The 25,138-nt window shown below is 37.8% G+C and overlaps 1 protein-coding gene across 2 annotated transcripts in view; it reads right to left on the bottom strand.

Annotated features, from left to right (window-relative positions):
* The window catches only part of LOC121383452 (protein crumbs-like), a 156,576-nt gene that overhangs the window by 73,168 nt on the left and 58,270 nt on the right, over positions 1-25,138 (bottom strand). For both annotated transcript variants that reach the window (XM_041513504.1, XM_041513505.1), the window contains 8 exons: positions 17,190-17,318; positions 15,250-15,345; positions 10,157-10,270; positions 7,619-7,752; positions 5,972-6,185; positions 3,600-3,777; positions 2,949-3,075; positions 1,954-2,107 (listed from right to left, as the gene is read on the bottom strand). In XM_041513504.1, the coding sequence (XP_041369438.1) occupies positions 1,954-2,107; positions 2,949-3,075; positions 3,600-3,777; positions 5,972-6,185; positions 7,619-7,752; positions 10,157-10,270; positions 15,250-15,345; positions 17,190-17,318 (1,146 nt within the window). The remainder of the gene's footprint in view (positions 1-1,953; positions 2,108-2,948; positions 3,076-3,599; positions 3,778-5,971; positions 6,186-7,618; positions 7,753-10,156; positions 10,271-15,249; positions 15,346-17,189; positions 17,319-25,138) is intronic.

Genomic DNA, 25,138 nt, shown 5'->3' with positions numbered 1-25,138 from the left:
CGTAGCTGTCATATAAATTGCCATAGGTCACAGGTTTACTAACGACAGTTTACCTGTGTAGGGCTTGAAGCTAACAGTGGCACCAAAGTCAACTGTTGTAGCTGTCATATAAATTGCCATAGGTCACAGGTTTACTAACGACAGTATACCTGTGTAGGGCTTGAAGCTAACAGTGGCACCAAAGTCAACTGTTGTAGCTGTCATATAAATTGCCATAGGTCACAGGTTTACTAACGACAGTTTACCTGTGTAGGGCTTGAAGCTAACAGTGGCACCAAAGTCAACTGTTGTAGCTGTCATATAAGTTGCCATAGGTCACAGGTTTACTAACGACAGTATACCTGTGTAGGGCTTGAAGCTAACAGTGGCACCAAAGTCAACTGTCGTAGCTGTCATATAAATTGCCATAGGTCACAGGTTTACTAACGACAGTTTACCTGTGTAGGGCTTGAAGCTAACAGTGGCACCAAAGTCAACTGTTGTAGCTGTCATATAAATTGCCATAGGTCACAGGTTTACTAACGACAGTATACCTGTGTAGGGCTTGAAGCTAACAGAGGCACCAAAGTCAACTGTTGTAGCTGTCATATAAATTGCCATAGGTCACAGGTTTACTAACGACAGTATACCTGTGTTGGGCTTGAAGCTAACAGTGGCACCAAAGTCAACTGTCGTAGCTGTCATATAAATTGCCATAGGTCACAGGTTTACTAACGACAGTTTACCTGTGTAGGGCTTGAAGCTAACAGTGGCACCAAAGTCAACTGTCGTAGCTGTCATATAAATTGCCATAGGTCACAGGTTTACTAACGACAGTTTACCTGTGTAGGGCTTGAAGCTAACAGTGGCACCAAAGTCAACTGTTGTAGCTGTCATATAAATTGCCATAGGTCACAGGTTTACTAACGACAGTATACCTGTGTAGGGCTTGAAGCTAACAGTGGCACCAAAGTCAACTGTTGTAGCTGTCATATAAATTGCCATAGGTCACAGGTTTACTAACGACAGTTTACCTGTGTAGGGCTTGAAGCTAACAGTGGCACCAAAGTCAACTGTTGTAGCTGTCATATAAATTGCCATAGGTCACAGGTTTACTAACGACAGTTTACCTGTGTAGGGCTTGAAGCTAACAGTGGCACCAAAGTCAACTGTTGTAGCTGTCATATAAATTGCCATAGGTCACAGGTTTACTAACGACAGTATACCTGTGTAGGGCTTGAAGCTAACAGTGGCACCAAAGTCAACTGTTGTAGCTGTCATATAAATTGCCATAGGTCACAGGTTTACTAACGACAGTATACCTGTGTAGGGCTTGAAGCTAACAGTGGCACCAAAGTCAACTGTTGTAGCTGTCATATAAATTGCCATAGGTCACAGGTTTACTAACGACAGTTTACCTGTGTAGGGCTTGAAGCTAACAGTGGCACCAAAGTCAACTGTTGTAGCTGTCATATAAATTGCCATAGGTCACAGGTTTACTAACGACAGTTTTTATGCCAATGGATAAAATGTATTGCCATCAACTGAAGATATAAATTTTATGTTTGTTTGTTGCTAAAGTTACTGGTTTAAAATCTTTCAATACTGCTGTGGGTAACAATTTCTAAAGTTTGAGCCTGTGTCACCTGTCTGCTATCCCACAGTGTGTCATCTCAATGTGATGTTTTCTATACATTAGCATCTGTAGGAAATGTTAAATGATTTACTAATGTTACATTAAAAACATACACTCATCACAACATGTAATACTGTGACTTCTGGTATGTGGTGAAAAGGCAAAACGGAACACATACATGGACAAGACTACAGGGGAAAATGACAGCACAGCTTGTCATTGCTTTAATGAAATATTGTAACAAATTGTTTTAAAAACAGAAATTTGGCTTAAACTTTAAAAGGCATATTTTAACAATATCCACTCATACTGAGTTTTACTAGCACCTGTGTACACACCTTCATAGCCTGATGCACATGTACAGGTGAATTCATTATGCAGGTTGCCGCAAGTCGCTCCATTCAAGCAGGGATCTGAATTACACTCATCAATGTCAGCCTCACAATGTCTGCCAGTCCAGCCTGGCGAACACGTACAGTTGTAGTCATCAATCTGCCCACAAAACAGAGAATTAATCAATACAACACGCTCACGATGACCACAACATATAAATTTTTGTATTTCCAAGTCTGCTGGGGGTGGGGGGTTGGGTAAAGAATGAAAATAATGAGATATCAAAAGTATTCAGTGCGCATAGGTGTTTTCAGTGGCATCTTAATAATTATTGTTTTTAGCTGAATTTTAAGTTTTAGAAAATAGTTATCTCACTTTAATGTATACGACACCACTAGAGTACACCAATTTATTAATCATCGGCTATTGCATGTCAAACATTTGATAATTTTGACATAGTCTTAGAGAAAAATTCCACTACATTTTTCCATTAGTAGCAAGGGATCTTTTATAACCACCATCCCACAGACAGGATAGCACATATCATGGCCTTTGATACACCAGTCATGGTGCACTGGCTGGATTGAGAAATAGCCCAATGTGCCCACTGTTGGGGATCGATCCTAGACCAACCGCATATCAAGCTAGTGCTTTACCACTGCTTACTTAATGTGTTTGAATACAAGGAAAACATAACACAGCACATATAAGGTAATCAAGCAAGATAAGCAGCTTCATATTAAAAAAGTACCATAGTGACCATATTTTAACAATTCTGACTAAAGGCGACACCACACACTATGAGTGCTTCATATAAGAATATCCACGAGAATAGCCTATTGCAATTAGCTACTCTTGTACGGCGCACTGATATCAAGTGCAGTCATCTGCAGAATAAAATTACAATTTAGGGGATAATAAAGAAAGTAATTGCATCATAGAATTTTTTTGTTGATGTTCATTTTTTTTAACAGTATAAATCATAATGTAAATGTCTGACCAGATCTAAACATGTTCCTGAGTTCTTGCAAATGTCTGGAGTGCAGTCATTGATGTTTGTCGAACATGTGTGCCCCGTAAAGCCAACTTGACAGGAACAGTTAAATCCATCGACACGGTCAATACACCTGAATAACAAAATATTATACATTAAACGACGTTCTCATTATGCGATTTAGTCGCACCGACTTTTATGCAATTTGGAATGTATGACTAAAGTTGTTCTAATTTAGATGTTATCACAGTATGATTCGATCACATGCGACAAGTCGGTGCGACTAATTGCATAATGAGAACGCTCCTTTACTACTTATGCCAGAAATATTGCACAGAATTTTCACTGAGCTTGCACTCATTAAAACTGCAACAAAAGAGACATAGAGTTCATGAAACAATGGTGCATTTTTGCACAGAAAAATAAAATCAGAATGCATGTTAATTTAATTTCAATTTCTAAGTAATGTCAAGATTATGTAGTGATGCCTGCTAGTGCTTTTGTACATATGACCGAGTTATTTCATGAATCGTTAATGAAACCAAAATAATTTGTGCATTAATATATTTATTTACAAATCTGAAGTACACCTACACACCAGCAATAATAAAAAACACATGGTATGTATGACAATAATAGAAAATAAATGGTACGTACGTTCCTAGGTGTTCACAGGGGTTAGATGCGCAGTCATCCATGTTGTTTTCACACATCGTTCCGTTGAAACCGGCCGGACAATTACACACAAAATGATTCTCCCGATTGTCACATGTTCCATTGTTCCTGCACGGTTCACTCAGACATTCATCAATGTCACTACATGAGGTTGCCTCCCCTGAAACAACAAATACATTCATTTAACTCAGATATTCATCCATGTCGCTACATGAGGTTGCCTCCCCTGAAACAACAAATACATTCATTTAACTCAGACATTCATCGATGTCACTACATGAGGTTGCCTCCCCTGAAACAACAAATACATTCATTTAACTCAACATTTATTGATGTCACTACATGTTGCGTCAATTTGGAAAGGGGAGATAACTCCTGCTGAATTCAGGGAAGTTTTACAGTTTCAGTTTTGAAAGAGGGGATAGCTTTATACTGAATTTTAAAACTACTGTTAAATATCATCAGGTTAGTTTTATTTAACTGCATAAGTATCAATTTTGAAAGGTGAGACCACTCACTGTCGAATTGTAACAGCTCGTAAATATTGTTAGGCTAGTCATTCCCAGTCTGGAGCTTGCCACAGTAAGACATGTTTGTTTTGTCTGGGCACACTGCACAAGCTTTTGCTTGCTCACCTTGGGAATTTTTGTCAGCGAAATGGAGTTTTCTACTGGGATGAATGCGGGCACTGGAACTGATTGAAAACTAGAACACTTCTCATTTCGACAGCCTGCACCACCAGGTTGGATTCTTTTTTAGCGAGATTCCTTGCCTCCATGTCATATTTCCGGCTGACATGTTTTTCCGTGATTCGTATGATGACCATTCTACATAACACCATGGTTGTTCACATTTAATCTCTACCTGTCCAATCCTGTCCTAGCAGCACTGGGAGATTAACTGCCCCAATCTAAGAAGAAATAGGAAGTGGCGTCGTCCCCTACTACTCTTTTCTAGACTTTACTTTGTTTCATACTGGTACCATCTCATATCCTCTGGAGCCAAGCCCATCCACACCACTATACCAACCATAATGACTGGACTACACTCTAGTCTGATATTCTCTTTTTCAGATGGATCCGGCTTTTCAAGAACTATATTTCTGCACAGCTTCCACACCTACACCTTCCACATCTAATGGCTGTCAATCTAGGGGTTTTCTTGACGGGATGCAACCCATCTCGTCTCTACAAGCTGTGCACCTTAACAGCCTTAATGAGGCCACACACGTGAACATATAGATTGGACGTTAAACTTTTAGATCTTTATTCAAAATTTTATGTCAAAATTACCTTTTTTCTATATTATTAAATAGTCCGACCCTCTCTTCCATCTCTCATTAATTTTTACTGTCCTTCTAAAATGCTCCAAATTATATAAATATTTGGCCAAGCAGCAGTCAATTTGTTTTTATTTTTAGCAAGTTAACTGTTTAATAAAAATAAAAATCTTTTTCACTAATTCCAAAATTCTATCAATTTCCAATTCAACCCCCCCCCCCCCCCCCCCCCCCACACACACACATCCCTTGTCTTCTGTCTCGGACCCAGTCACTGGCTAACTCAGATATTGTGCCCCTGTGCCCGGAAGAGATGTGCTTGAACCTTCATTAGATGTAGGCACGTTAAAATTATGTTATCCAATCCAACCAGGCTAGTTTTACAGTAGCAGCATTTACTGGTAAATATTATCATAGTACCATTTCCGTAACAGAGCAGTAACAAACCAGGAATTTCTGCCACCTGTCGGCCGATATTTATTTCATTAACCCTGTACATATGATTTCCAATGGGCCAAAAAGGGTTGTGGGGGGGGGGGGGGGGGGGGGGATTTTGGAAAAAGTGACATTCAATACTAAAACTTTTAAACGTTTCTATTTTAATAAGATAAAAATATTTTGCTGTTTCTCTTGGGAGGGTGTATACCCACCCATCAAAGCCTCTGGGTATGAGCTAAATGAGTTTATTACCCATATGGGCAGTGAGATGCGGGTGAATATATTTTCTATCTTTCTCTAGGGAAAGATAGAAGCTATCTTTCCCCGCTGACGTCATGACGTTAGTTTGGTGACGTCATCAGTTTCCTCGACTGTCAAGTCTCTTGTTTTTTCTTTCGTGACGTCATCAGTTTCCTCAGACTTTCACGTCTTGTATATTATATAGTTTGTGTCATGTAAGAAGTTTAAAGTTTAAGTTTCTAAACTATTTACACTAAGTTTAATAAATACAATCACCCACTCGATACTCGGAATTATGGATTATCTGTCTCACTCGGGACAGATAATCCGTAATTCCTCGTAATTCGTGAGTTACTGTCTATGTTCTTTATTTCCTGATGGTGAGTTACTGTCGTACCGGTATAGCCGTGTTGACACACACACTGGTAGTCCGCGATCAGGTCTTCACAGCGGGTGTGGTTGCCAGGGCAGGACACGTTCTCACAGTCGTCAACGTTTGTCTCGCAGTTACTTCCCTTGAATCCATTTCGACACGTACAGTTGTAGCCATCCAGCTGGTCGTGACAAGTGCCCAGGTTTTGGCACGGCGAAGAGACACACTCGTCCACATTCTGAGACAAATACAGCAAACATCATTGATGGGTGGGTGGATGGGTGGATGGGTGGGATGCATGGGTGGGATGGATGGATGGATGGATGGATGGATGGATGGATGGATGCATTGTTTGATGGTTGCTTGGATGGATGGATGGATGGATGGATGCATTGTTTGATGGTTGCTTGGATGGATGGATGCATTGTTTGATGGTTGGCTGGATGGATGGATGGATGGATGGATTATTTGATGGTTGGATGGATGGATGGATGGATGGATGCATTGTTTGATGGTTGGATGGATGGTTGGATGGATGGATGGATGGATGGATGAATGAATTATTTGATGGATGGATGGATGGATGGATGGATGGATGCAATGTTTGATGGTTGGTTGGATGGATGGATGGATGGATGGATGGATTATTTGATGGTTGGATGGATGGATGGATGGATGCATTGTTTGATGGTTGGATGGATGGATGGATGGATGAATGAATTATTTGATGGATGGATGGATGGATGGATGGATGAATGGGTTGGATTGGGTGGTCTTGGATGGTTGCATGGATTTAAAGATGGATGGATGGGTTGGATTGGGTGGATGGATGGGTGGATGGTTGAGTAGATACATGGATGGATGGATGGATGGGTTGGGTTGGGTTGCGTTGGGAGAGTTGATGGATGGATGGGTGGATGGATGGCTGGATGGGTTGGATGGTTGGATGAGTTGGGTTGGGTTCAGTGGATAGATGGATGGAAGGATGGATCATTTGGATGGATGTATGTATGGATGGATGAATGGGTTGGCTTGATAGATGGATGGATTGATGAATGGATGGATGATTTGAGGGATGGATGGATGGATAATTTGATGGCTGGCTTGATGGATGGCTGGATGGGTTTGAGGGATGGCTGGATAATTTGATGGCTGGATGGCTTGATGGATGGATGGGTTGATGATGGATAATTTGATGGCTGGATGGCTGGGATGGCTGGATGGCTTGATGGATGGATGGATAATTTGATGGATGGCTTGATGGCTGGATGGGTTTGATGGATGGATGGATGGATGGCTGGATGGCTTTGATGGATGGATGGATGGATAGATGGATGGGTTTGATGGATGGATGGATAGATGGATTGTTTAATGGATGGATGGATTGTTTAGATGGATGGATGGATGGATGGATGGATGGATGGATGGAAATGAATGGATGGATGGATGGATGGACGGACGGATGGTGAGCTGGATTGACTGAGGAATGGTGAGATGGGTGAATTCATGGGGTGAATTCATGGTTGAATGGATAGATGAATGAACTGATGAACAAACAGAGATATGAGAATAGAATGAATGAATGAATGAATGAACATAAATGATAAACACCTCTCTTTTTAAAATAAAATGTTTACTATATGCAAATACTGCACAAACTGCAACACTTACATCCTGACAGAGCCCGGCGTATCCCGGGGGACAGGTGCAGGTGAAGGAGCCCGGTGAGTTGTGACACGTTCCCTGACCACACGGCGACGTGTCACACTCGTCAATGTCCACGTCACAGACAGGACCGGTGAACCCTGCACGATAATTAACACAAACTCCAATTTATACAACAACAAATACTGTAATTATTAATCTGGAATATAATTCACTCAAATAGAAACTTTAATTTATAACAGCAAACACTGGAAGATAATAAACTCAAACAGAAACTCTAATTAATACCCGCGAACCTGGGAAGATAATAAACTAAAATAGAAACTGTAATTAACTCAAATAAAAACTCTAATTAATACCAGCGAACACTGGAAGATAATAAACTCAAATAGAAATAAACTCAAATATTCAATTTCAATTCATTTCAATTCATTGCATATGACCAAACAAACTGGTGTCGGCAAACAGATAAAAACAAACATATAGCATCAATAACAACAACAACAATTAATAATAATAACAATATTAATGTACAGGCCACATGGAGAAACAGACATTCACATTTATACCAGCTAACTCTGGAATATAATCCACTCAAACAGACATTCACATTTATACTATTTAATACTATAACTATTAACTAATTTACACCAGCAAATCCTGGAATATTATTAACTCATATAAAAACTCTACTTTATAGCACCAAATCCTGTAATGATAAACTCTAATTTATACCAAATAATATAAACTCAGATTTATACAAGCAAATCAGATTATAATCCTAACCCAAAATTATACCAGCATAATCCTAACCTAACAGTTACCTACCTGTGCTTGTGAAGGAAGGAAATGTTTTATTTAACGACACACTCAACACATTTTATTTTTGGTACCTGTGCTTCTGAAGTGTTTTGATTCCATTCTGTGTTTGGATTGCCACTCCTGTAATGTTCATAATGCACGTTGTGTGTGCCAAATGCCTGTTACTATTGATTTGTCTATGTTTGTCTACAGAGACCTGTACATGACATTAATGAGACAAACAGTGGGCCAAGTATTGACATATTTTCACAGTGACGTAGTGAAACCAAATGTAGAGGAAAATCTCACAACTTATCCACAATATTCATGTCATAAACCCATTTGATATTTACCATTATTAACTCACAACGTATAAATTATACTGATTTATCCTATAACTTACCCACAATATTCATGTCATAAACCCATTTGATATTTACCATTATTAACTCACAACGTATAAATTATACTGATTTATCCTATAACTTACCCACAATATTCATGTCGTAAACCCATTTGATATTTACCATTATTAACTCACAACGTATAAATTATACTGATTTATCCTATAACTTACCCACAATATTCATGTCGTAAACCCATTTGATATTTACCATTATTAACTCACAACGTATAAATTATACTGATTTATCCTATAACTTACCCACAATATTCATGTCGTAAACCCATTTGATATTTACCATTATTAACTCACAACGTATAAATTATACTGATTTATCCTATAACTTACCCACAATATTCATGTCGTAAACCCATTTGATATTTACCATTATTAACTCACAACGTATAAATTATACTGATTTATCCTATAACTTACCCACAATATTCATGTCGTAAACCCATTTGATATTTACCATTATTAACTCACAACGTATAAATTATACTGATTTATCCTATAACTTACCCACAATATTCATGTCGTAAACCCATTTGATATTTACCATTATTAACTCACAACGTATAAATTATACTGATTTATACTATAACTTACCCACAATATTCATGTCTTAAACCCATTTGATATTTACCATTATTAACTCACAACGTATAAATTATACTGATTTATCCTATAACTTACCCACAATATTCAAGTCATAAACCCATTTGATATTTACCATTATTAACTCACAACGTATAAATTATACCTATAACTTACCCACAATATTCAAGTCATAAACCCATTTGATATTTACCATTATTAACTCACAACGTATAAATTATACTGATTTATCCTATAACTTACCCACAATATTCAAGTCATAAACCCATTTGATATTTACCATTATTAACTCACAACGTATAAATTATACTGATTTATCCTATAACTTACCCACAATATTCAAGTCATAAACCCATTTGATATTTACCATTATTAACTCAGTTAATAATGTTTTGCTGTCAATGGGTCATTTGTATAGAACCAACAAGACTTGTATACTTGAGCGTAACGTTTTGATAAGATTTAGTTGATAAGCGTGACATCAAACTACATTATAGCTAATCTCAATGAAATTATATTACTGGTGAAGCGACTTCAGAACTTTAATATTGAATTAAAATGTTATTTGAGAAGTGTTATAGGATAAATAAAATTCGCTACTTGTGTTTTTTAATATGTAAAATATCAACCTCGTCTAGTTAACATAGAGTCGGTTGATATTTTCCATATTAAAAAACACTGGAAATGAAACCTCTGTTTATGAGTGACAAGATGGTTGTTACCTGTGCCAGCACAGTCACACTGGTAGGCGTTGATCAGGTTGATACACGCTCCCTGCTGACACGGATTGGATCGACATTCGTCAATCTCTACCTCACAGTCAGAGCCAGTGAATCCTAGATATACAAAACAGACAGACATAAAATATAAACTGTTTTCTGAAGAAAGGCAATGTTTTATTTAACGACACACTCAACATTTTATTTACGGTTATATGGCGTCGGACATAATATGGTTAAGGACCACACAGATATTGAGAAAGGAAACCTGTTATCGCCACGCAACGGGCTACTCTTTCTGATTAGCAGCAAGAGATCTTTTATATGCACCATCCCACAGACAGGACAACATATACCACAGCCTTTGATATACCAGTCGTGGTGCACTGGCTGAAGCGAGAAATAGCCCAATGGGCCCACCGACGGGGATCGATTCCAGACCGACCGTGCATCAAGCGAACGCTTTACCACTGGGCTACGTCCCGCCCCGTTTTCTGAAGAAGAAAACAAGAGTACCGGTGAGGTACACGATATGCCAATCAGAAAACAAGAGTACCGGTGAGATACACGATATGCCAATCAGAAAACAAGAGTACCGGCGAGGTACACGATATGCCAATCAGAAAACAAGAGTACCGGCGAGGTACACGATATGCCAATCAGAAAACAAGAGTACCGGTGAGGTACACGATATGCCAATCAGAAAACAAGAGTACCGGCGAGGTACACGATATGCCAATCAGAAAACAAGAGTACCGGTGAGGTACACGATATGCCAATCAGAAAACAAGAGTACCGGCGAGGTACACGATATGCCAATCAGAAAACAAGAGTACCGGCGAGGTACACGATATGCCAATCAGAAAACAAGAGTACCGGCGAGGTACACGATATGCCAATCAGAAAACAAGAGTACCGGCGAGGTACACGATATGCCAATCAGAAAACAAGAGTACCGGCGAGGTACACGATATGCCAATCAGAAAACAAGAGTACCGGCGAGGTACACGATATGCCAATCAGAAAACAAGAGTACCGGCGAGGTACACGATATGCCAATCAGAAAACAAGAGTACCGGCGAGGTACACGATATGCCAATCAGAAAACAAGAGTACCGGTGAGGTACACGATATGCCAATCAGAAAACAAGAGTACCGGTGAGGTACACGATATGCCAATCAGAAAACAAGAGTACCGGTGAGGTACACGATATGCCAATCAGAAAACAAGAGTACCGGTGAGGTACACGATATGCCAATCAGAAAACAAGAGTACCGGTGAGGTACAGATAGATAGATAGATAGATAGATAGATAGATAGATAGATAGATAGATAACAATTTAACGTGTCCATATACCACTAGGGTTTCGAACACGCCCATCCAGAGTCCGACCTCCGATAAGATCGGTGGCCTGACTCGGGATGAGGGGATGCCAATCAGAAAACAAGAGTACCGGTGAGGTACACGATATGCCAATCAGAAAACAAGAGTACCGGTGAGGTACATGATATGCCAATCAGAAAACAAGAGTACCGGTGAGGTACATGATATGCCAATCAGAAAACAAGAGTACCGGTGAGGTACAGATAGATAGATAGATAGATAACAATTTAACGTGTCCATATACCACTAGGGTTTCGAACACGCCCATCCAGAGTCCGACCTCCGATAAGATCGGTGGCCTGACTCGGGATGAGGGGATGCCAATCAGAAAACAAGAGTACCGGTGAGGTACACGATATGCCAATCAGAAAACAAGAGTACCGGTGAGGTACATGATATGCCAATCAGAAAACAGGAGTACCGGTGAGGTACATGATATGCCAATCAGAAAAAACATAGATATTAATGAAATTGTTACGGATATTATTCAATTCTAATTATGTGAAATGTTTCCAATCGTAAACAGTCCTGACTTCTTCAAAGGCTAAACAAGATTTTCCTATGATGTTCATAATATAGACAAATTATTTGATTTATTTGTAACACAGTAACCTAGTACTTTTATGTGATACACCACCATTCCAAGTTGTTTCTACATGTGAGGTTTGATGGTTCTGTATGCATCTGTATGCAACATATGATCTGGACAAGGATTTACTGTTATGTGCAATAGACCGTGAAAAGTAGGTCACCATGATCTAATAATAGTATGCAACACACCAACATCCCTAGTTGTTCCTACATGTGAGGTTTGATGATCCTGTATGCATCTGTATGCAAGATATGGTCAGGACAAGAATTTATTGTTATGTGAAAAGTAGATCACAATGACCTAGTAATTGTATATGACACACCGCCATCCCAAGATGTTCCTACATGTGAGGTTTGATGGTCCTGTATGCATCTGTTCATGCAAGATATGGTCTGGAAAAGGATTTACTGTTATGTGCAGTAGACAGTGAAAAGTAGGTCACAGTGACCTAGTAATAGTACACAACACACCGCCATGCCAAGTTGTTCCTACAAGCGAGGTTTGATGGTCTTGTATGCATTATATATGCAAGATATGGTCTGGACAAGGATTTACATGGATGTGCAGTAGACCATGAAAAGTAGGTCAGTGACCTAGTAATAGTACGTGACACATCACCAACCCAAGTTGTTCCTACATGTGAGGTTTGATGGTCCTGTATGCAAGACATGGTCCGGACAAGAAAAAGTTAACAGACGGACATACAGATGGATGGATGTACAGATGGAGGGGCGGACGGATATACGGACAATGCCATACCATAATACGACCCATCATAGATGGGCATATAAAAACATAACCCACACATGTACACACATAAATTTCAATGACTAAACACAACAGTTCAAAATTTACAGTTAAAGTTTGTTTTATTTAATAACACCACTAGAGCACATTGTTTAATTAATAATCAACCACTGGATATCAAACATTTTATAATTTGACTATGAAGTCTTTATTGGAAACCCGCTACATTTTTCCATTAGTAGTAAGGGATCTTTTATATGCACTTTCCCACAAACATGACAGCACATACCATTGCCTTTGATATATCATTTGTGGGGCATTGGTCAGGACAGATAAACAAAAACGTCAATGGGTGCACCAAGCATGTTCAATCCTACAACCCAAGCACCTCACGCGAGCACTCTACCCAGGAAACCCAATCCCAAGCACCTCACGCGAGCGCTCTACCGAGGAAACCCAATCCCAAGCACCTCACGCGAGCGCTCTACCCAGGAAACCCAATCCCAAGCACCTCACGCGAGCGCTCTACCCAGGAAACCCAATCCCAAGCACCTCACGCGAGCGCTCTACCCAGGAAACCCAATCCCAAGCACCTCACGCGAGCGCTCTACCCAGGAAACCCAATCCCAAGCACCTCACGCGAGCGCTCTACCCAGGAAACCCAATCCCAAGCACCTCACGCGAGCGCTCTACCCAGGAAACCCAATCCCAAGCACCTCACGCGAGCTCTCTACCCAGGAAACCCAATCCCAAGCACCTCACGCGATTGCTCTACCCAGGAAACCCAATCCCAAGCACCTCACGCGAGCTCTCTACCCAGGAAACCAAATCCCAAGCACCTCACTCGAGCACTCTACCCAGGAAACCCAATCCCAAGCACCTCACGCGAGCTCTCTACCCAGGAAACCAAATCCCAAGTACCTCACGCGAGCGCTCTACCCAGGAAACCCAATCCCAAGCACCTCACGCGAGCGCTCTACCCAGGAAACCCAATCCCAAGCACCTCACGCGAGCGCTCTACCCAGGAAACCAAATCCCAAGCACCTCACGCGAGCGCTCTACCCAGGAAACCCAATCCCAAGCACCTCACGCAAGCGCTCTACCCAGGAAACCCAATCCCAAGACTTGACATTCAAGATGTTTCTTTTTCTATTATCAGCCTAACAAAAATGTTTGTTACTATAGTAAGAAATCTGTGTATTATTTGACTTACCAGGAATACAGGTAAGAATGGAATACAGGTATGAAAGACTCATTTCAATAAGAAAAGTGTGTATTACATGTATTTGACTTACCAGGAATACAGGTAAGAATGACTCATTTCAATAATAAAAGTGTGTATTACATGTATTTGACTTACCAGGAATACAGGTAAGAATGACTCATTTCAATAAGAAAAGTGTGTATTACATGTATTTGACTTACCAGGAATACAGGTAAGAATGACTCATTTCAATAATAAAAGTGTGTATTACATGTACTTGACTTACTAGGAATACAGGTAAGAATGGAATACAGGTATGGAAGACTCATTTCAATAAGAAAAGTGTGTATTACATGTATTTGACTTACCAGGAATACAGGTAAGAATGACTCATTTCAATAATAAAAGTGTGTATTACATGTATTTGACTTACCAGGAATACAGGTAAGAATGACTCATTTCAATAATAAAAGTGTGTATTACATGTATTTGACTTACCAGGAATACAGGTAAGAATGGAATACAGGTATGAAAGACTCATTTCAATAATAAAAGTGTGTATTACATGTATTTGACTTACCAGGAATACAGGTAAGAATGACTCATTTCAATAATAAAAGTGTGTATTACATGTATTTGACTTACCAGGAATACAGGTAAGAATGACTCGTTTCAATAATAAAAGTGTGTATTACATGTATTTGACTTACCAGGAATACAGATAAGAATGACTCATTTCAATAATAAAAGTGTGTATTACATGTATTTGACTTACCAGGAATACAGGTAAGAATGGAATACAGGTATGAAAGACTCATTCAAATAATAAAAGTGTGTATTACATGTACTTGACTTACTAGGAATACAGGTAAGAATGGAATACAGGTATGAAAGACTCATTTCAATAATAAAAGTGTGTATTACATGTATTTGACTTAGCAGGAATACAGGTAAGAATGACTCATTTCAATAATAAAAGTGTGTATTACATGTATTTGACTTACCAGGAATACAGGTAAGAATGGAATACAGGTATGGAAGACTCATTCAAATAATAAAAGTGTGTATTACATGTACTTGACTTACTAGGAATACAGGTAAGAATGGAATACAGGTATGAAAGACTCATTTCAATAATAAAAGTGTGTATTACATGTATTTGACTTACCAGGAATACAGCTGCACCTGTAACTGGCTCCAGGTGTAGTAATATCAGAACAGGTTCCGTTATTAAGACAAGGATATGTAACACAGCCTAAGTTACCTGTAAGAAAGAAAACATGTGTTGAGGTTTTTGAAATACACAGGCATGCATGAACAGTAGCACATATATCAACACAGGTATACACAGGTACATGTCAGGGGTCACTTCTTCAAAAACACTCAAAGACTAGTTTTACAAGTAACCTAAATATAAATTTATGACTGAAGATCTTTGATAAACAACAATTCTGCAGAATTAACTGTCTCGCCTACCATGACATTTTTTGGTGCACTGTGATGAACATCTATAGGTGCAACTATAAACCAAGTTTCATTGAGAAACATCTAAACAGGAAATGTTAACGTTAAACTTTAACACAAAGACTGACTGCCTTGTTACTTCATAATGGTGAGACAAAACAATGGAAAGGTAAGAAAGGTTGAAGACAATAAAAGTTTGTTTGTTTTGTTTAATAACACCACTAGAGCACATTGATTTATTAATCATCGGCTAATGGATGTCAAACATTTGTTAATTTTAACATATGATCTTAGAGAGAAAACCTGCAACATTTTTCCATTAGTAGCAAGGGATCTTTTATATGCACCATTCCACAGACAGGATAGCACATACCACGGCCTTTGATATATCAGTTGTGGTGCACTGGCTGGAACAAGAAATATCCCAGTGGGTCCACCAATGGAGATTGATCCCAAACCGACCGTGCATCATGTGAGCGCTTTATAACTGGTCTAAGTCCTGCCCCAGGTTGCACATGGACATTTCCGGAAGACATGAGACAAAAGTTCAAAATTTAATCCTCACGAGTTCAATCTTGCTTTCTAAGAATCTAAAGCTTTATCAGGGCTCCAACTTAACAACAGCACTGTCAGCAATCGGTGTACTTGAGATATGAATTGCCAAAGGTCAAGGATTTTACTGATAGCAGTTTTTGTCACTGAATACAAATTACTGCATCAGTTGAAAGAATAATTTTTGGTTTTTATATTTGTTACAGAAAATTATTGGTTTACGTTTTACAATTACTTTGTTTTATTTTATTTTACCAGCATTGTTATATAATATATTTTTTAAAATCATAACTTTTATATCTAACTAAGATATATTTACATTTATTACCAGCAATGAAAACAGTTGCTACTCACATGTAAATATAAAGTTATAGGCTTTAGAGAATACAGTACCAGTACGAAATCACACACATAGGCTACACATGCACATGTATACATACAATATAACTGATCAAACTTCGTATTTGCATTTATTAATAACCCCAAAACAAGCACACACTCTTTTGCCAGTCTACATTTGTTATGCACACACACATATGTACACATACACATGTACACACACATACACACACATACACATATGTACACACACACACACACACGTACACACACACACACACATATATACACACATATACACACATAAACACACACACAAACATGTACACACACACACACACGTACGTACACACATGTATACACACACACGTATACACACACACACACATAAACACGCACACACAAACATGTACACACACACACACACACACACATGTACACACATACACACACATGTACACATACACACATGTACATAAACACATGTACACATACACACACCACACACACCACACACGTACACACATGTACACACACATACACAGACACACACACATGTACACACACATATGTACACATACACACACATATGTACACACACACACATACATACATACACACACACTGACTTCACTAGCATCATGTAGCAAAGTTTAAATAAAAAAACTAAATTTCATTCAACAAAAGGGCCACAACCCATACATACTTGAGCTTTCTAATCTTGCACATATGTATATTTTAAAGAATACTTACGTAAATCATTTTCACAGTTTGTTCCATTAAAATTATGCGGACATTTACAGGTGTAGTTTTTAAATCCGTCAATGCAGGTACCTCCGTGCTGACAGGGGATGGTTAAACAGTCATCCACGTCACTATCAACTGAAACGATGGTAAAACAAACAATTTGTAATCGTCAACAGTTTTAAATATCAACCTCAACACCTGCAATTAAGAAAATGTCCATGGCAAAAAACCTGAAATGAAAAGAAATTCTAAAGAATTGCTGTGGGGAATGAAAAACTCTCTGATAATCTCCATGGCATTACTAATTGCCATGGGTAATTGCAGGGGTTCAATCTTAAAGAAAATATCACTTCCATAACTTCCTTTTACCTTTCTGGTTTTCTTTTTCTAATATATTTAGTCAGCTTCTTAGTATAACTGCCTAACAAATTATTTGAGCTTTTAAAAAAACATAATGGGAGAAAAAACTAAACAAAAATAAACAAATGAATTCTTAAAAAGTTATTTGAACAAGATAATCAAATAATCTTTAAAGAATTCAGTTCTGTTTGTGAGTAAAAATCAGGGTTTTTTCTTCACTCTTTTTTTTTTGTTGTGTTTGTTTTTCAAAAGCTCTGAAAATTAGTTAGGCAATTGTGCCAAGAGGCCGCTGACTTTAATAGATGTTAACTTAAGATTATCTACAAAACTGAACAACATGATATTGTGGTACTATCAGGTTAGCTAAATGCTGTTGACCATGAATGCATTTGTACAATTCAAAGGATAACCTTCAGTGTACAACAAACATTTATACATTCTGAAAATAACATAACTGTAAGACCTGCGTGGAACATTCATTCATGTAATATCACAAAGTGGCTTGTTAACACAGGTGGCTGCTCAGCACAGGTTTATCTTTCATAAATTAAGCTTGGTAAGATTAGTACGGTGACGCCTGAAGGTGACACCTGAAGACAGCTGGCTGAGTACCATGTGTCAGTGTGACTAAATACGACCAGGAAGACCTGCATAATGATCAGACAACTGGAGCAGGTTGGGCTTAATGAACTTGGCTTTTCACTTTTTCCTTCTTTTCTTCTTCTCATTAACCAACATTATGGATCTTTGTTGGACATATAACAGTCAAACTGGTCTCATGTTGAGATATTCTAAGACATTCATTCATTCATTTGTTATCAAAGTTGATTAGAAAATTTGTTTCTAATTTTCATTATTATTCATACTTACCTGTAGAGGAGATGACTCAGGTTGTATAGCATAGTTGTTGTGCTAGTACAGTAAGCTGAATAAGACTATATAAGATCAGAAATTGTCTGTCTAAATCCATGTCTGATCTACATGAAGAGATCTCCCCTTACCAGAAATAGATTTCCCGAAAGAGATCATACCAGATGTATTGGTAAATATAAAGTGCTGGAAATGTCTACACAAAGTCGAAACAGATCTCCCCTTACCAGATGTATTGGTATACCTGCTGGAAATGTCTACACAAAGTCTAAAGAGATCTCCCCTTACCCGATGCATTGGTATACCTGCTGGAAATGTCTACACAAAGTCGAAACAGATCTCCCCTTACCAGATGTATTGGTATATGTGCTGGAAATGTCTACACAAAGTCTAAAGAGATCTCCCCTTACCAGATGTATTGGTATACCTGCTGGAAATGTCTACACAAAGTCGAAACAGATCTCCCCTTACCAGATGTATTGGTATACCTGCTGGAAATGTCTACACAAAGTCGAAACAGATCTCCCCATACCAGATGTATTGGTATATGTGCTGGAAATGTCTACACAAAGTCTAAAGAGATCTCCCCTTACCAGATGCATTGGTATACCTGCTGGAAATGTCTACACAAAGTCGAAACAGATCTCCCCTTACCAGATGTATTGGTATATGTGCTGGAAATGTCTACACAAAGTCTAAAGAGAAATTCCCTTGCCAGATGTATTGGTATATGTGCTGGAAATGTCTACACAAAGTCTAAAGAGATCTCCCCATACCAGATGTATTGGTATATGTGCTGGAAATGTCTACACAAAGTCTAAAGAGATCTCCCCTTACCAGATGCATTGGTATACCTGCTGGAAATGTCTACACAAAGTCGAAACAGATCTCCCCTTACCAGATGCATTGGTATATGTGCTGGAAATGTCTACCAAAAGCTGGTTTTGTGTAACAAAACATTTTATTGAAAAATAAAAATAAAACATTAATATTCCTAAGACTAAATAAATGATTAATCTAGTTTATTAATAATTAACATAATTAAGAATTTAGATTAACAGTTTGAACCATGACCTAATTTTCAGTGATTGTGGACTTCAAAAAGACATATAAATATGAAAACTTCATGAGCTAAAACAAATGTTGAAGCTATCATCACAGCTGGAGGGAGAACCGTAACACTGAGATCTCTACTTCAACTCTGTCAAGGTGAGACAGTAATAAAACCACTGGTAAGTCATTAAAAAAACGAGCTACTCTCGATTCACTAATATCAAAACCTATATTAGCTTGGTCATTTACCTTTCGACCGACCGTTCAAAATTGCGCCAAATTCCCTCAATCAAAATTGCGCACCCTTTTCTCTTTGGCATTTAACTGCTACGTTCAAATTTCATAGTACCACCACCACCCCCACCCGCCTGCTACCGATTTGATCGAGCTGCTGGTGCTCTCTTGCACCTGCCAGTGCAGGCGGTCCCTCCTCTCCCCTCCCCTCCCCACCTTTCCTGTCATGGACGGAAGAGCCGGCCAAGGTCGGCTCTTGTGCCCACGACAGGCGTGCGCTACAACAGCTTGTTCTGAATGTGTACGTAAAACCCTATGACATGACATGACATTAAAAAAAGCAGGTATGCACCTTAAAACAAGAATTCCGTGGAATTAAATGTTTCGCCTACCTTGAAAGTTTCCCGTGCGCAGTGATGATTATCTTTAAATATATTGACCTAGTAGAACTTATAGTTTGTCATAAACTTGATCTAATTGTAAAACTTTGACGCAAAATTGATGCCGTCAATGCTGCCACCACTATCAAAAAAGTAATACCTATACCTCGCTTTTTTATTTTGTAAAAGTGACACGAAAAGGAGGTTTATTTTGTTATAATTATAAATGTTCATGTAAACAACCAATAAAACCTACAGAATTTAGAGCTACATTTTACTAAAAACGGCTCATCTCAAATATTTAAGGATTGTCTGTTATTTCTTTTACGTTCATCAGGGTATTCTCACATGTTTCGTATGATTTTTTTTGGTTCAAAACCAGATGAACGTAAAATAAATAAGAGACAATACTTATAATTAAATTTGAATCATACAGACTAATAATAACACTAAAACGTCATACTTTATCTTGATTTATTTTTTTATCCATAAACAATAACGCTCAATAAGACAAACTGTCCATATAAAATGACATCATTAGACAGGACATTCCCTGACAACGTAATTTTTACGTTCATCAAAAAATGAACAAACTCCCATTGCTACGTCTGGACCAATGGGATGACGTTACGTTGTAATGAATGTAACAGAAATGTAATTATAAAGTGATAACTATTAAAAGTACGCAAATTACACTTAACACGTGCATGTAAAATAATTTTGTATATCCATTGCCACTATTTACCGTATGTAACTGTTAGAAAAACCCGTTTAATAATACCAGCAAAAGACAAATGTGACAAGAACGGTAGCGTCTATGCAAATTTTGAATATATAACTGGTACTTATCTTTACTATACAAATCGGAAAACACTGGTTTAATAGACATCTTCGAAGACGTACGAATCCGATCAGAACTACTTTGCCTATTTAATGTATTATTAATTAGAAACAGTCCAATTTTACAAGTTAATAGGCTAACTCATACCAGTATATACTATTCATATAGTTATAAGGAAAAAAATGGAATTGAATTTAACAGTGGCTTCTGTTGCATACACAAATGAACTCGTTACGGAAATCAGCAAAGTCGGTAAAATTGTCTCAATTACCGGGGAAGTATGAGGCTTACATCATTTGAAGTTTAACCGATTTCTTTAAAGGCATTTATTTGACATCTCTGATTGATTATGAGGTATTCATGGACACTAATATTTTAATGTGTCAAATGATGAGGTGTTTCAAGTGAACTTGACCAGGACATTATGCAAGAATGTAATCACTAGACTACACCTCAGGTGATACGTTTATCCTGTAGAGTAATTATTACTGGCAAAATTTATTCCAAGTTGCTCTGAATTAGTCAGCAAATATATTTTTAAATAACAGATATTTAAATAAATTTAAAAATAGACATTTAAAATGACAGTACTAGATCTGCTAGCCTGTACTCTGTCTGGCAAAACAAAAGAATCACCAATCAGGCTTAACGAATATGACATCTTACTGTTGACCTGCATGGAACACAATGCGATATAACCCTTTGTATAATTCTGAATCAACAATATTGTTGGTAGTAAATCTTATTATTGGAAAGTCATTAAGGGTAAATTAAAAAAAAAAAAATCCAACCATTATATTTCGGCCGAACCATTTAAAATTAACATTTTTTGGATGCATTAATTTCTCTCTTTTAAAATTTCCCCCCACTAATATGTAGTATGAAAGAGTTTATACATAGCATTTTATGTGGACCCATGGATGGTGAATGTAATTGAAAAAAAAGACGACAGGTTCCTGGATACACACATTAAAAAAAAAGCTTTATTAATAGATATATTAAAAAGTAATAGTTTTGAGATGGATGTGCTTGAAATGTTTATACATCTGCCATATATTTGATTTACTACATATAATAGCACAAAAAGACATGTTTTTAATGGATTGTTTATTAATTTAAATGTTGCAATTTTTTTTCTTAAAGTGGCTACACAATTCTGAAAGTGACAATTTTATAAAACCAATGTGGTGACTTTTTTTCTTGACCAAGGCCGACCACTGTAACTCCATAACGAAAACAGAATATCTGCCTACTACCATGTAGGCAATGATTCCCACTCTAATACAATACTGACACTATGTTTGATGTTAAATACACATGTACCATTATATTGATCACTTTCAACAATGTGCTGGTTAAATATATAGGAGCTGGTAGGTTTCTTCCTGTAGAGTTTGTATTAATGATTAATATGTTAAATATTTGTTTTCAGCAAAAGGGAAAATTATCGATGTAAAGGTATTTAAAGTTAAATATACATGTAGCATTATTGTTGCACTCGGTGGTAGGCAGAAATTCCCTATTTTCATTATAGAGTTATCTCTGACAAAAAGAACTGCTATAACTTACACTCCAAAGGACATGCATCTCAAATTATAGGTCGCCATGACCCACTGTGTATTTTAATTGTATTTATGCTTCAGTGTCTCAAATGTTTATGCTTCAGCAGTGGCGGAGATGTTGGTTAAGACTAAATGTTTGAGTCTGCTGCAAGTTTCAGTTCACAGGCTGACACTGAGGTAAAATGTTTATGAAAACAACAAGCACAAGGTACAGGAGATGTTTCTGTACTCCTTGGTCAAGTTGGTTGTTTTCTTCTTCGCAGGGAGCTCGCACTGCCAAACATATGTTTTGTTTGTCAACACACTGTTGGTTTAGTCAATCAATTAGCCAGTCAAGGCTGCGAACATATCACAGAGCAAACACCTGGCCAACAGTCAAACATCACAGATTATCTACACACAGGAATGTAAGTTCAGACTTTCACAAAGAAACATTCCACAAATAACATTAGTCTATCTACATGTAGCTTTAAGCACTAGGGTTTTTAGGTTGGTTTGTTATTGTTGTTTGATTTTTTTCTTTTAAAGTGATTCTATTCCATGCCTATATCCAATTAAGGTTCAATTTAAGTTTTATCTTAAAACATTCTACAAACAATATTTTCGCAAAACATATTAGGAGTTAGGAGTTTCAGAAAGAAACATTCCATGAATAACATTACTTTATCTAGCTTTAAATATCAGGGTAGTTTGTTTGTTTGTTTGTTTGTTGTTATTTGATTTCTTGAATTGATTTTCAGACTTATATTTAATTAAAGTTCAATTTAAGTTATATCTAGAAACATTCCATAAATAATATTTCTCTATTTAACTTCACTAGCTCAATTTTGTTTTAATTTCATTTTCAATATTTAATTAAAGTTCAATTTACCAGTAGGTTATGACATGATACAGTATTAATGTGCCTATATCTGGTTACGGTTCAGACGTAGAGTCTGACTTCACCAGTGACTATGTCTGAGACTCCAGTGGTGTAGTTAAACAAAACAAACGTAAACTTAGGGTCTTGGACAGAAGGGGGAAAGGGGAGCTGACAAGGGCCAGAATTTAGAACAGCAATTAGTAAAAATGTAGCAGGTTCCATCCATAAAACTATATGTAAAATTTACCAAATGTTTGACATCCAACAGCTGATGATTAATAAATCAGTGTGGTCTAGTGATGTTGTTAAACAAGACAAACTTTAACTTCAAATGGTATCAGTATGGCAATATCTTAAATGACTCCCCATGGTCTAAGTTAGGAGAGCAATGGTATCAGTATGGCAATACCTTAAAAGGCTCCCCATGGTCTAAGTTGGGAGAGCAATGGTATCAGTATGGCAATATCTTAAAAGGCTCCCCATGGTCTAAGTTAGAAGAGCAATGGTATCAGTATGGCAATACCTTAAATGGCTCCCCATGGTCTAAGTTAGGAGAGCAATGGTATCAGTATGGCAATACCTTAAATGGCTCCCCATGGTCTAAGTTAGGAGAGCAATGGTATCAGTATGGCAATATCTTAAAAGGCTCCCCATGGTCTAAGTTAGGAGAGCAATGGTATCAGTATGGCAATATCTTAAATGGCTCCCCATGGTCTAAGTTAGGAGAGCAATGGTATCAGTATGGCAATATCTTAAAAGGCTCCCCATGGTCTAAGTTAGGAGAGCAATGGTATCAGTATGGCAATATCTTAAAAGGCTCCCCATGGTCTAAGTTGGGAGAGCAATGGTATCAGTATGGCAATATCTTAAAAGGCTCCCCATGGTCTAAGTTAGGAGAGCAATGGTATCAGTATGGCAATATCTTACATGGCTCCCCATGGTCTAAGTTAGGAGAGCAATGGTATCAGTATGGCAATATCTTAAAGGCTCCCCATGGTCTAAGTTAGGAGAGCAATGGTATCAGTATGGCAATACCTTAAATGGTCCCCATGGTCTAAGTTAGGAGAGCAATGGTATCAGTATGGCAATATCTTAAATGGCTCCCCATGGTCTAAGTTAGGAGAGCAATGGTATCAGTATGGCAATATCTTAAATGGCTCCCCATGGTCTAAGTTAGGAGAGCAATGGTATCAGTATGGCAATATCTTAAAAGGCTCCCCATGGTCTAAGTTAGGAGAGCAATGGTATCAGTATGGCAATATCTTAAATGGCTCCCCATGGTCTAAGTTAGGAGAGCAATGGTATCAGTATGGCAATATCTTAAATGGCTCCCCATGGTCTAAGTTGGGAGAGCAATGGTATCAGTATGGCAATATCTTAAATGGCTCCCCATGGTCTAAGTTAGGAGAGCAATGGTATCAGTATGGCAATATCTTACATGGCTCCCCATGGTCTAAGTTAGGAGAGCAATGGTATCAGTATGGCAATATCTTAAATGGCTCCCCATGGTCTAAGTTAGGAGAGCAATTGATCACACCCTCAATTGTTTTTACGTCAAGGTCTGATAAATGACCCAATAATGTCCAAATCAGTGTAACTTATACATACACTTTCTACAGATTGTTTTATCAGGAAATACATTCTCATATCGGTTTATCAGTTTAGTAAAATATAAATCATATGCTTTTCATGTATAAGCCTCATTAAATCCCAAATTACTCAAAAGCACGACAGTCCTGCCTTTGTCAATTCTCCTCATCAAAGATCTACAAATAATGTTATTCCCGCTTGAA

The sequence above is a fragment of the Gigantopelta aegis genome, chromosome 10 (assembly GCF_016097555.1).
Source record: "Gigantopelta aegis isolate Gae_Host chromosome 10, Gae_host_genome, whole genome shotgun sequence".
Lineage (NCBI taxonomy): Eukaryota > Metazoa > Mollusca > Gastropoda > Neomphalida > Peltospiridae > Gigantopelta > Gigantopelta aegis.
The sequence above is the reverse complement of the archived record's forward strand: the minus strand, read 5'-3'. Positions and strand labels throughout refer to the sequence as shown.